This window comes from Podarcis vaucheri, assembly GCF_965113315.1.
Source record: "Podarcis vaucheri genome assembly, chromosome: 12".
Lineage (NCBI taxonomy): Eukaryota > Metazoa > Chordata > Lepidosauria > Squamata > Lacertidae > Podarcis > Podarcis vaucheri.
The window spans coordinates 19345475-19359081 of NC_138750.1; the positions used below are offsets into that span (position 1 = coordinate 19345475).

The 13607-nt window shown below is 46.6% G+C and overlaps 1 protein-coding gene across 1 annotated transcript in view; it reads left to right on the top strand.

Annotated features, from left to right (window-relative positions):
- The first annotated feature begins 792 nt into the window (after positions 1 to 792).
- TRIM71 (tripartite motif containing 71) overlaps positions 793 to 13607 on the top strand; it is a 58480-nt gene continuing 45665 nt past the window's right edge. The window contains exon 1 of the mRNA XM_082193327.1: positions 793 to 1755. Coding sequence (XP_082049453.1) covers positions 808 to 1755 — 948 coding nt within the window. The 5' untranslated portion in view covers positions 793 to 807. The remainder of the gene's footprint in view (positions 1756 to 13607) is intronic.

Sequence of the window (13607 nt, forward strand, 5' to 3'; positions counted from 1 at the left end):
ATTTCTCTTTTGGGGAGTCCGCCTGCCCAGAAGCTGCTGCGCCAGCCGGATCGCCATCTCTCTCTCCTTCCAGCTTCATCCGACATGCGGTGGCGGGGCCGGCGTGCGAGGATCGGGGCCGGAGAAGCCTGCCTGGGCAACAACTTGCGCCTTTCCCGGAGTCTCTCAAGAAAGAAGTGAACCCAAAGACCCTCTTCGGCCCTCTTCTCCATCGACATTTCCCCCCTCGGCCCAGCTCTCCCCATCTTCTGAGACCGGCGGAAAGAGGTCCTGGGTTCAGAGACTTCTCCCCCCCCCCCATTATTTAGTTGTTGTTTTTTCCCTGGTCGAAGAAAAAGGAGGAGGAGGAATAATAATCGCGTGCACTCCGCGCTGGATTTCAACGCGAAGGCGCCGATGCACTTTCCAGACCAGGAAAGCTTCGGTCGCCCGCCCCGCCGTCCCAGAAGCGCTGCGCCGGGAGGGAAGGAGGAAGGCGCGACGGCGGCTCGGAAACGGCTTAAGACGCAGCAGCAGCGCGCAGCCAGTCGCGGGGCGCGGCAGGGAGAGAGACCCGGGCCCTGAAGGAGCTTAAAAGAGGGCGGCGGACGGGAAAGCCAGGAGGGAGGAGAGGCCAGACCCACCGGCCCGCCAAACCCGCAAGGAGGAAGCTCGGAGCAGCGCCCTCACACCGCGCCTCCTTGATGCCACCCACCGGGGCTCGCCAAGCGGGTCTCCGCAGCTCGCCGGGGTTCATGCGGCCTCCTTGCTAGCCCGGTGCCCCTCCCCCTTCTCTCCTCCCCCGGACCCCCCCCCCCGCAATCCCCAATGGCTTCGTTCCCCGAGTCGGATTTCCAGATCTGCCCGCTGTGCAAGGAGATGTGCGGCTCGCCGGCTCCGGTCTCGTCCAATTCGTCCACCTCGTCGTCGTCCTCGCAGACTTCCACCTCGTCTGGAGGAGGAGGGGGTGGTGGAGGAGGAGGAGGAGGCGGCGGCGGGGGGTCTTCGTCGTCCTCCTCGTGCGCCCCGTCGAGGCGCCTGCACGTCCTGCCCTGCCTGCACGCCTTCTGCCGCCAGTGCCTGGAGGCGCAGCGCCACCCTGCCGCGGGGGACTCTCTCAAGCTGCGCTGCCCCATCTGCGACCAGAAGGTGGTGATCTCGGAGCCGTCGGGCATGGACGCGCTGCCCTCGTCCAACTTCCTCCTCAGCAACCTGCTCGACGTGGTCGTCGTGGCGGCCGCCGCCGAGGACCAGAAGAACAACGGGCGCCCCGGCGGACCCGGCGTCGTCGGAGGGAGCAACAGCAGCACCAACAACCGGCACCACCACCACCCTCGACAGCAGCCGGCGCCTCAGCAGCAGCAGCAGCAACACCGCGCCTCGGCCGGCGGAGGCTCGTCGCCGGGCTCCGTGGCCGGCTCGGCGTCGTCGGGGGGCGGCGGCGGAGGCTCGTCGCTGCTGCTCCGACGGCCGCACAGCCGCCAGGGCGAGCCTCGCTGCAGCTCGTGCGACGAAGGCAACGCCGCCAGCTCGCGCTGCCTCGACTGCCAGGAGCACCTGTGCGACAACTGCGTGCGCGCCCACCAGCGCGTCCGCCTCACCAAGGACCACTTCATCGAGCGCTTCGGCCCGGGGCCGACCGCCTCCACCGGCGCCGGGCCCGCCTCGGCGGCCGCGCAGCTCGCCCTCAGCCAGCCCTACTCCGCCGCGCCTTACACCATCCTCTCCTCCGTCTTCTCCGACCGGGTCAACTACTGCCAGCACCACGACGACGAGGTGAGTGGCTCGTCTTGATCCGAATCAGGGGTGCCAAATGGAATCGAGCATTTGGGGGGCGGGGGAGGGAATCCTCGCCTCACCTAATCGATCCCAAGACACCACTTGAATGGCAGTGCCTATGAACTTTTTTTTTGGGGGGGGTTGGCACCCTCAAATATTTTATTGGGTTAGCCCTAGGAATTGGCTCCTGTGCCTTGATCCGAATCGCCTTGTGGGAGTGATGTTGGACCGGGTGGGGAGGCGGGGAGAGAAGCCGCCTCTGAAGTTCAACAGGGAGAGAGGAGCCGGGGCTCAAGGGGGTCTTGCAAACTGCCCTCGCCTGCCCTGATGTTTGGGGCTTTGTGAGTTGCATTGGATAGAGAGCAGCTTGCAATAACCGTATTGGGTTAAATTAAGCAATAAAGTCTCTGAACCGCGTGTATTCAGCTTCTTGATCTGAGAATCCCCTCCGGAGTCCTGCCCCAAATCAGCTTCAAATGGCTGCTTGCTTTGTTCTGGGATTTTTTTGAGGGCTTTTTTTAAAAACGGAAGATAATGTAACGTGGAAACGTGTTACTCTTTGCTTAGATCATGTGCGGCTGTGCTCTTTCCACCCTGGGTGGAGCGATCTGAATTAAAGAGCACCTACAGAAGAGGCATATTTGAAAACCGTTTTGGTTTTGCTGGTTAACAGCACTAGGTTGCATGACTTAAATTCACAGCTATTACTATATAGGACCCTGTTTCTGTACTTAACTATCAACCCGGATTTTGATCACAAGTGTGCACTGAGAAAATCAAAGGAGACAAATTACCCACTGTACTGTTCCCTCTGATCTGACTTGTGGTTTCTAGGAAGGTGGCTCAAAGATGCTAAGGTGTAACCGATTTGTGTTAATTGGAATTATTTTTGAATCTGTGCCCATAAGAGCCTCAAGAGGAATGCTGCGAAATAAGGTGTCCCTCCTGTGTAAATTGTTGCTCTGTTAAGAATTTATAGCGGTTCTTACAAGTTCCGCTTGTCTTTTGCAGGAAATGTATACTTTTTCCGTGCATTTGGCAATTCCCCTTATTCTATAGCTTCATTTATTCCTCATAATATTGTCTTGTAGCTGTACTGAAATGGGATTTATTTTTCAATTTCCTCCCCTCCCTCCCCGCGCCTTTTAAAAGAGCGTTTGCCCTTCCTTTCCAGGACATCTGGCAACCTTAATTTCCTTTAATTCTCCCCCTTTTTACACCTACACGGCGTGCTTGCTGCTTCCAGCCCTTTACTTCCCTGTTCCTGCGGCTTGCATGCTTTGTTCACGTGGAGCTGTCCACGCTTAACTGGAGTAAATCTCCATAATGCTGTACAAAGCAGTAGAGCTGCTTTGCGGGGGGGGGGGGATGTGCTGCAGGCAAGAGAGGATGGTTGAGCTCTTAAGAGCAAAACTTTGCGGGATGCTGAAGAACAAGTGATGTGTGTGTTCTGGTTGGGGGGGGGCATGAATTTAACAAGTTTAACACACAGTACTGAAATCAGAATCAAGTGCGAGAGCCGACAATTGAAGCCCTGTGAACTCTGCAAAGAGGACACATTTTTTCACTTTGTTGCAAGTTCCTTTTTGTGACTTCCATGTCTCTTCCCAGCATTGCAAGATTGTCTCCTGAGATGGACTAAAGCTGCTCCTTCAGGATTCCCTTCCCCATTTGTTTTTTGAAAATAGTGGTTTGCATGAGCAGATTACTTAACTTTGCCAGTCTATGCTCTGCAGTTTAGACTGTGGGTTCTTAAAATGGAAATGCTACAAGCCCATTTATGAAAATAGGAATTAAGGGTCACCATCTCTTAGCTTGTGGATTTTGTGGAGGATTGTGGCATGCAAATAAATCTCTGAAAGTGTAGCTTCTAGAAGTTTGCCAGGGTGTAATACGACCCAAGGCTGACCTATGGAACCAAATGCCTCTGAGCATATGTAAAGTATCTCGCTGCTGCGTAACAGCTAGAGCTTGCACATGTGGGATATAGACAAAGGCTTACATGGTCAGAGGATGTGGTTTCAAGATGGCTTTGAAGCCCAGTCTCTCTCTCCCCCTCTCTCTCATGGTGATTCACTTTTGCTCTTTTTCATTTTTAAACAAGAATCTTCACTGTTTGAACTTTTCTTTAGTTAAAGAAAATATGTCATGTGAGTTTCTTTTGGTGTGTATGTTGTGTTGCAGCCCCCCCTCAAAAAAAAAAATGATTGTGCTACTTATAGTGTGTTCAGTTTCCAAAAATATTCCTGTCACTGTTGTCTAGAGGTTGTCTCTTGGGAGAGAAAAAATAACAAAAATAATGCAGTCACTATTGTCGAGTTTATTTGATTGCGAAGGAAACATGAAAATGAAATGATCCTGAGATTATTGCATAACAGGAGAGGTGCTTTTGAGCTTGTTGCCTCCTCAATCTTAAGCACTGGATAATACCTAAAATCAATTTCCTATTATAAAAATATAATGCTGTGTAGTGTGTCAAAGTTCTCACTTATGATGATGTTGAAAAGCACCCAGGAACATGCTGTTTTGGAAGTTCCTAGATTAAGTGAGATGAGAGACTTTTATGCTGCTCACGAAGAAACTTTTCGTTAGAAGGATCAAACAATAAAATGAAAGGAAAACATAACGTTTAGAATTGCACTCCTAATAAACTAATCATTTAAACCAAAAGCTAGACCCAAATGCCCTTAAATTTGAATTCTGGCAAGCTTCCCATTAGTCACATAACATAAAATAGCAATAGTTGGAACAAAATAAGAAAGCAAGAGCAAATTGCTATACGTTTATTTTTATAACGCTTGAAAATTACACCTGTGCGCTGTAAGCAAGGATAGGCATATAATCACATTGCATTAAATGTATAAATAAAAGTCTGCAGCACCTTGATAATCTCAATTTAATGCAATTTTTTCAAGTACTAGCATTTTTTATTTATTTAAAAGAAGAGAATCGTACTTGGCGTAAATCTATATTCTAACAATTTGTTAAGTAGGTATTCTGATCCCCAAATAATAAAATCTAGATTCTAGTAGCAACTGAATGAACTGGAAGTTCAATTTGTGAGCCGACATTCCTCATTGCGACATTCCTTTTGGCGGTAGTGCCACAGTGGAATTTTCCATTGGCTTCATTGTTAAGAAGATAGCTTGCTTCCCAGCAAACTTCTTAGCTGGTCCTGACTACTTTGGAGATAAGAGTCATGACTTGAGGACAGAGTGGGCAAAGTTTCCCCTTGATTATTGCTATGTACATGCACTATTTAGGCTTAAAAACCCCCAATGTATTTTAAGAAGGACTGGTTCTTAGCAGAGTCAAGCCTGTTCATACCAAGAAACTGGGTGACTTTTTACCATTTCTATGTGTGGTTATTTAGGGGGGGGGGGAATGAGAAAGAATGCCTGAATTTGGTAAATAAAAGGACCATTTAGGAAGTCTTTTTTTCAGGAAGGGTTTGAGGAAATGCAAAAATCTCTTCATTAGCACTTGGTTCTCCCACAGAGCTTTCTAATGTTTAACAAATACTCCTGTCTCTTTGTGGGCCTCTGAAGGGCATTTGGAACTTTAAATGCAAATTTTTAAGCCTGCAAAGCTCAACCAAGAATAACATTCCTTACTGCTGTAAGTATTTGGAGTATTTCTGCTGATAGTTGTTGATGTCTTCTTCCCACTTCTTCCCAGCAAATATTTTCAGTACCTTCTCAGTTTAAACTGGTTTACCTTAAAAAGGGCACACAGTAAGAAACTGGAAATACTTGTTGCTATTAGCTGCATTGGGCATGTTTCTTGAATGTGAAGTTGTAACTGAACCTTAGGTTGGAAACTTAGGTTCCAAATGATACTGAGATCTTGTACCATGCTGAAAAATTAAGTTGCATTGCATCTTGCTTTGCATCCATGCTTCTGTTGCCTGCTTCCTGCAAAAGTCCCATTTCTGGATTTTCAGACCTTGTCTAGAGTAATTGCAGCAGATAATCAGTGAATAAGTGATGTAAACTCTTGTCACTGCAATATTTTAAAGTTGCAGTCCTAAACACGCTTTCTGAAGGGTATGCTCACCCACCCCCTAATAACAGTTAGATTTTTGCAGGTTAAACATGTAGATAATTTTATTTTTAAAAGAGGATTTTAACTCTGTAGTGGAAAAAATGCACTTGAATGTGCTGTGTTGCATATTGAGCACAATACAAACCTGATATTAACATTCTTTAATTTTTAAGGTTTGCCTTCCCCATCTAATGTTCAAACAACCTATGATGGGCCACTGCTCCCATCACAGCTGCCATGTGGAGGCCAGTTTTTAGAATCTGTTCATGGGCAGCTGTTCACTGCATGGAGCTGACAATTCTTAACACTGACCATTTGTTGCCATGTCTTCAAGTGGCAATAGAGAGAAATGGCTTGATCTGTGTTTGATGAGCCACATTGATCAGTTTAAATACTTTGCTTATCCTGATGGACTTTCCTTATCCAGAGCCAAAGGGGTGAGCTAAAACTTGGAATACTTGGGGGAATCAAAACAGCAATGGGGGAAGGAAGCATTTTCCTGTTCTACAAATGTGTCTGACGTACATCCCGTCTATCTTAAACATTTTTTTTGAGAGAGATGACTCTGAATACCAAAAGCAAAACCCTAGAGAATGCTTGATATTGTTGAGAAAGATTACGGTAAATTCACAGCTTGTTTTCGTTGTACCAAATGAACAATTGTGGAGCAAATTGTAATTAGAATTAAAAATAATAAGAGAAAGGTGTCCCTGAACAATTGTGCAGAATTCAGCCATTAAGTCTGCAATATAGAGAATAAAAAAACCAAACATGCTAAGGAAATTCTTCAAAATACCACAACTAAATGCCTGAGTTGGAAATATTCCTTACATAACACTGCAGTTCTTTCAGTGTCTACTCAAGATATAGAAGGCTTCTTCCCCAGTAAGTCTGTCAGAGAAGGTAACAAAAAATTGATACTAGCACAAAAGGACCAGGAATACTTTCCATATGCTCTAGGTTTGTGACTTTTGTTGGTCTCTGTACAATGTCTGCAACTCTTCTTTACAGGGGTGTGGGTTAGAGAGTGCTGGACTAGGACCTGCATGACCCAGGTGCGAATCTCCACACAGCTGTGGAGCTCATCAGGCAACCTTAGGCCAGGTGTGCATAATTTAGCCCTCATTCTAATTTCTCCTTTTCTGTTGTTGTAAGGATAAAATAATGGGGAGAAGAGAGGTCACTGGAGGAAAGATGGGATATAAAATGTAATAAGAAAGCCTGGCCAGTCTGCTAGAGCTTCTGTCTGTAGTACGTGACTGTTTTCCACAGTGTTTCCATTTCTTACTATTTTTGTGCTTGCCCAGTGGGCAGGGAATAAGTATCGTTTAACAGGATACCTTTAATCCAAGGGACAAACATATTTATCTCAAGTTGTGCTGATTGCCTTGGGTAAGTCAAAAGGGAGCTTGAACAGTGAAGGTGGGGAGAGGGAGGAGGAGAATGTTGTTTATTTAAGCAGCATTCTTGCACAGTGCTTGGCTATATGTAGATGCATTCTAGTTGTAGTGTCTTCAAATGCTTTTTACCTACAGAGCTTTGGGTCTACCCAGGGCTGTGTTTCTGTCTCAAAACAAAAACCTGAGATGTTCCCTGGAAAGACACTCTCCTGTTCTCTTCCTTTCTTGTTGGAGTGGGGTGGCAAAGAAGGGGGAATAAATTTCTTTCTGGCGTGTTCCCTTGTACCCACCCTCTGATATTTTCTCATGGAAGTGTTGCATGATGGAGTTACTGTATCCCTGTTTTGAATCTCGATTTCAGCATTATTTTGGGCACAGACATCTCAGAAGTCCCATGCAGAATTTGTTGTACAGTGTTTGCAGAGTTCAAATCCATGAGCTTGGATTTTTATTTTTTCAGTTTTGCTATGATAACTTGTGCCACCTCCTTCATTTTTGGTCAACGTGTATCGCAAGGATGCCTACCCAGCCCTGTTGCTTCCTGAAACAGCTTGCCATAAACCATGACACTAGAATTTAAGAATTGTTCAAACTTTCCCCCAAGAACAAGCGAGTTTTTTAGGTAAACAACAGACTGCATGGTGCCAGCTATCATAGCAAGTGACCCCAAGAGCCACAAGAGCTAGTGAAAAAGTAACAATTTGATTATATAGAGTGTAAAATGAGAGAGTTAAACATTTCCCTCGGGCTCAAAGAGTAAGCCTCATATCTGTCTTGGTAAATCAGATTCTGAGTGAGGATCTTCCAGCGACAACATGTAGCTAAAGTTGGCTCATAGTTTCCCGTTCCTTATTTGCCTGAAAGTTTTAAAATGGAGCTTAATCAGCAAATTGAATAAGCAACTGCAGCTTGTGTCTGCACGTTCCTGCCCTATATCATGGAGCTATGATGCAGACCAAATCTTATTTCGGGGTTCAGAGACAAACAAATTTATTAAGGTGAATTAACTTTCCTGTGCTCCTAGCTTTATTTCAGATTAGTAACTGGGAACTAGTAACCAGTTTTGGCCCTGTAGTCACAGGGTCGGTTTTTAATATGCACACCAAGCCTTGTTTCTTTTCATGGTTTCTCTGTAGATTTATTCCTCACGATCATTGTTTAAAAATCGCTTAGATTTATACCCTGTCTTTCAAACACATAATCAAGGCATCTAAAATTAACATTGCAATGTGGAAGAATATTCCCACTGGAAACTTGCACCCTTTCCAAAAAATGTTATATCTCGCTGGGAAGCCAGGGCCTTTCCTTTGTGAATTTAATACCCATAGTGATACTTCTACAGTGGTACCTCGGGTTAAGTACTTAATTTGTTCCAGAGGTCTGTTCTTAACCTGAAACTGTTCTTAACCTGAAGCGCCACTTCAGCTAAGGGGGCCTCCTGCTGCTGCCACGCTGCCGGAGCACGATTTCTGTTCTCATCCTGAAGCAAAGTTCTTAACCCGAGGTAATATTTCTGGGTTAGCAGAGTCTGTAACCTGAAGCGTATGTAACCCGAGGTACCACTGTACTTAACTCTAGGTTATGCTGTTTCTCCTTTATACTCTCTTTTTAATCCTCTTTTTAGAGAGGTAGTACATTGGATGCTAGGGACGCGGGTGGCGCTGTGGGCTAAAGCCTCAACGCCTAGGGCTTGCCGATCGAAAGGTCGGCGGTTCGAATCCCCGCGGCGGGGTGCGCTCCCGCTGCTCGGTCCCAGCGCCTGCCCACCTAGCAGTTCGAAAGCACCCCCGGGGGCAAGTAGATAAATAGGTACCGCTTACCAGCGGGAAGGTAAACGGCGTTCCGTGTGCGGCTCTGGCTCGCCAGAGCAGCGTTGTCACGCTGGCCACGTGACCCGGAAGTGTCTGCGGACAGCGCTGGCCCCCGGCCAATAGATGTGAGATGGGCGCACAAACCCCAGAGTCTGTCAAGACTGGCCCGTTCGGGCAGGGGTACCTTTACCTTTACCTTTTACATTGGATGCAGAACTTGATTTCTGGAGAAAAGTTGGTTGAGCTGTGAAAGAGAAGATTAAAAAGCTTACACTGCTTGTATATCCTTGGGCAGCCTGCTGGGCTCCCAGCTATTTTGGACTACAACTCCCATCAACCCCCAGCTAACATGTGTGCTGGCTGGGGCTGATGGAAAGGTAAAGGACCCCTGACAGTTAAGTCCAGTCTCAGACGACTCTGGGGTTGCGACGGCCATCTTGCTTTACAGGCCAAGGGAGCTGGCGTTTGTCCGCAGACAGTTTTTCTGGGTCATGTGCCCAGCATGACTAAGCCACATCTGGCGCAACCGAACACCGAAACCAGAGCAGCACACAGAAACGCCATTTACCTTCCTGCCGGAGTAGTACCTATTTATCTACAGTGGTACCCTGCAAGACGAATGCCTCGGAAGATGAAAAACTTGCTAGACGAAGGAGTTTTTCGTTTTCTTAGCTGCTTCGCAAGATGCATTTCCCTATGGGCTTGCTTCGCAAAATGAAGCTTGCCCCGCAAGCTCCAGGGATAGCGGGGAAGTGCAGCACGTCTTCCCCGTTGTCCCGGACCTCTTTTGAAGCAAGGGGCGGCGGGGAGAAGATCGCTTCTCCCCGTTGCCAGCCCTGCAATCTCCGGGGACAGAGCGCGCCTTCCCCTCTGTCCCCGGAGATTGCGGGGCAGGCAACGGGGAGAAGCAATCTTCTCCCCGCCGCCCCTTGCTTTAAACAGGTTCGGGGACAGAGGGGAAGGCGCGTGGCGCTTCCCCTCTGTCCCCGGACGGTCTCCATAGGAACGCATTGATTGATTTTCAATGCATTCCTATGGGAAACCGTGCTTCGCAAGACGAAAAACTCGCAAGAAGAAAAAACTTGCGGAACGAATTAATTTCGTCTTGTGAGGCACCACTGTACTTGCACTTTTTGGCATGCTTTCGAACTGCTAGGTTGGCAGGAGCTGTGGGACTAAGCAACGGGAGCTCACCCCATTGTGGGGATTCGAACCACTGACCTTCTGTTCGGCAAGCCCAAGAGGCTTAGTGGTTTAGACCACCGCGCCACCCATGGCTGATGGAAGTGTAGTTCAAAACAGCTGCAGAGCACCAGGCTGTGCTAGGAGAATATTTTGCAGGTTCTGCATATAAATGGTGTTTTTAGTGTGAAAGAGGCAGAGTTGGTAGCATTGCTGCCACCTCTTGGTCCTAGAGTGATGGGGAAGAGGCAGCTGTAAATAATGCCACAGCTTTCTGGGAGAAATGGGAGTAGGCTGCATGAAGGAGGACGGATGTATTTTCAAAGATGCATGCTAGCAAAGTTTGCTGTCTAGGTTCTTAAAAGAAGGGATCTCATTTGAACACAGCCCGTTGTGTTAAATACAGCCGTACTTTGGTTTTCAGACAGCTTAGTTCTCAAACGTTTTGGCTCCGGAACGTCGCAAACCCGGAAGTGACTGTTCCGGTTTGCGAGCTACTTTTGGAAGCTAAACGTCCAACAGTGCTTCCGCAGCTTGCGATGGGCTGCAGAGCTTCCTGCACTCAGTCAAAAGCCACGCTTTGGTTTCTGAACATTTTGGAAGTCGAATGGACTTCCGGAACGGATTTCGTTCAACTTCCAAGGTACATACTGGAAATGAGTTAGTATCATTTTTATTGTGGGGTGCTCTGTTAGTCTTGGCTATATGCCAATTTTTCTTCTTCCTTTGCTTTCCCCATGCTCTTCATTGTGTTGCTTTAGATTGCAGTGTGAACTCCCAATAATTTTTCAGATGGCCAGGCTCTCATATGTCCCATATATGCATTAGCTTTATGCTATTCCTGCGGTGGAAAAGGTGGCATGTTTTCTGATGGCAGCAGGGATTAGGGCAAAATATTGTGTATTGCTTGGATTTTGCAACCTGTTTAATTTTATCTGTCAGATACCCATTTCAGCTGTGATCCACGCACTTCTTCAAATATCTTGTGCAAAACCCCTGTTGTGTGCCAGTTCTTGAGAAGAGCGGAGGAAACGCTGTGCTCTAGAAGCCAGCATGATTAGATACATTTGTACTCTCAGAATGACATGGATTTTTGTTCTTCTAGCCTTCCCTTAAAAATGAGAAACAGAAGTGAGTTCTCTCTGTGTGCTTTTTAAAACAATGGAAGCTCTCCTCTTCGCGTACTTCCTGGAATGTATATATCCCTGCTTGGACCAGAGCTGTTGTGACCTTTTAAACTTATAAATGGATTGGCTTGAGCATCTTCTCTGAAATTGTGCCTCTTGAATGTATGCTAATTGCACTAAAACAAGTATTGCGATGGGTTGGCTCCCAGCTCCCTGCACCTTTTGATGTGTAGTTGGCTTTAATGTTACCTTGTACTGTATTCTGATCCTGCCTCATGCAACTCTATAAGTTCATGGCAAGAGAGCTTAGTTCCTGAACAAACAAACAAAAAGCTTGAAATTGTGAACAAGTTTGCTGCTGTGTCACCTCGGTATCATGTGTATACTTCCACAATCTAAATGTCTGCCATCTTAACTGTGTACTAAGTGGAAACCCGGAAGCTGCATTTCCTTAGAAAGTTAAGTAGTGGCAATGATGAATACCAGTGGTTGTCAAATGCATCCAGTTATGTTGCCTGTGTGAATTTTGAGGAGGTGGGGCAATGAGATAAAAAAAAACGGCTGTAGTTCTTAGGGAGTTGAACAGAAGAGGAAGGAAACATTGATCTAGATCAGGGGTCAGCAGACTTTCCGCAGGGGGCCGATCCACTGTCCCTCAGACTTTGTGGGGGACGGACAATTTTTTTGGGGGGGGGGAGATGAACGAATTTCTATGCCCCACAAATAACCCAGAGATGCATTTTAAATAAAAGGGCACATTCTACTCATGTAAAAAACACGCTGATTCCCAGATCGTCTGTGGGCCGGATTTAGAAGGCAATTGGGCCAGATCCGACCCCCGGGCCTTAGTTTGCCCACCCATGATCTAGATTCATTTAGCTCTGGTAGAACCAATTCTAATTCTAAGCTTGCACATGTTGGTTAGATTTCCCTCCCCACCCCCAGGCCTTCTGTAGGTTGGTTATTTGACCTTAGCAGATGGTAAGATTTCTAACTTATAACATAGGGCGAGGAACAGAAAAACCAATAAAAAGTATCTTTCATTATGCAAAGTATCATTCCATTAAAATATCTATATATCGGGAGCATTGCATTTCTAGAGTCAATATTGTCAATATTGCATTAAAATGAAATACTGTGTGCCAATCAGTTTTGTGTTGGCAACAACCACCAATCAGTAATGTGCAGCGGGTGCTTCTCTTGTAGAAGCAATTCAGGCAGAAGGATATTCTGTTCCAGAAACTTTGAAAAGTTTCAGACAGGACATTTCCCAGCCCTACCAGGTGAAGTCTGTAATTGAGCATGTATTCTGCCACTCAAGCTTAAGGGGAAGGAAGTGGATTTGGTTCTGTTGCCCTTTGTGGACTGTGTGGAAAAAGTGAGCCAAATAGATGGAAATGCATTTCCTCCCTGTTATCAAAGCTTTTGTGTAGAAAAGAGGAGAGACCCTTTCAATGAAAGTTGCGTTAGTGCTGAGGCTGCCATCACCCAACCAATAAACACTGTTTTGGAGAAGTGTATACTGGCAACATGTCCTGGATTGAATCCTCCTCTTTGTATTTTCTGTGTTGTTGCAGATTTGTTGATTAACCTGAAGGTCTCTTCTCCTCGACTTCATCTCTGAATGGAGATGAATATTTGAGGAGGTGAATTTTGGTGTGTTGGCTTCTGATCTTGGCTTCTAATGGCTTTTGGCTCATCCCATCCTATCCCTGATCTCCAACACTCCATACAGTGGTACCTCAGGTTAAGTACTTAATTTGTTCCGGAGGTCCGTTCTTAACCTGAAACTGTTCTTAACCTGAAGCACCACTTTAGCTAATGGGGCCTCCTGCTGCTGCCGCGCCGTCAGACCCCGATTTCTGTTCTCATCCTGAAGCAAAGTTCTTAACCCGAGGTATTATTTCTGGGTTAGCTGAATCTGTAACCTGAAGCGTATGTAACCCAAGGTACCACTGTATAGGAAATCAATCTCTCTTTCGGCCCAATTTCTGTTCTCATCCTGAAGCAAAGTTCTTAACCTGTAGTACTATTTCTGGGTTAGCGGAGTGTGTAACCTGAAGCGTATGTAACCTGAAGCGTATGAAACCCGAGGTACCACTGTATTAAGAACAGTGAATGCTGCTTTCCCAATGGTTAATGCAGTCCTTGTTAGGCTGTTGTGGACCTGGCATGTTCTAAATCCACTATTTTGGAAACTTTTTACGTAGCAAGATAGTGGAGCCTCATATAAGGGCAACTTGAAACCCTACTGCTCTCCACAATGGTTCTTATGCCTTTTTAAA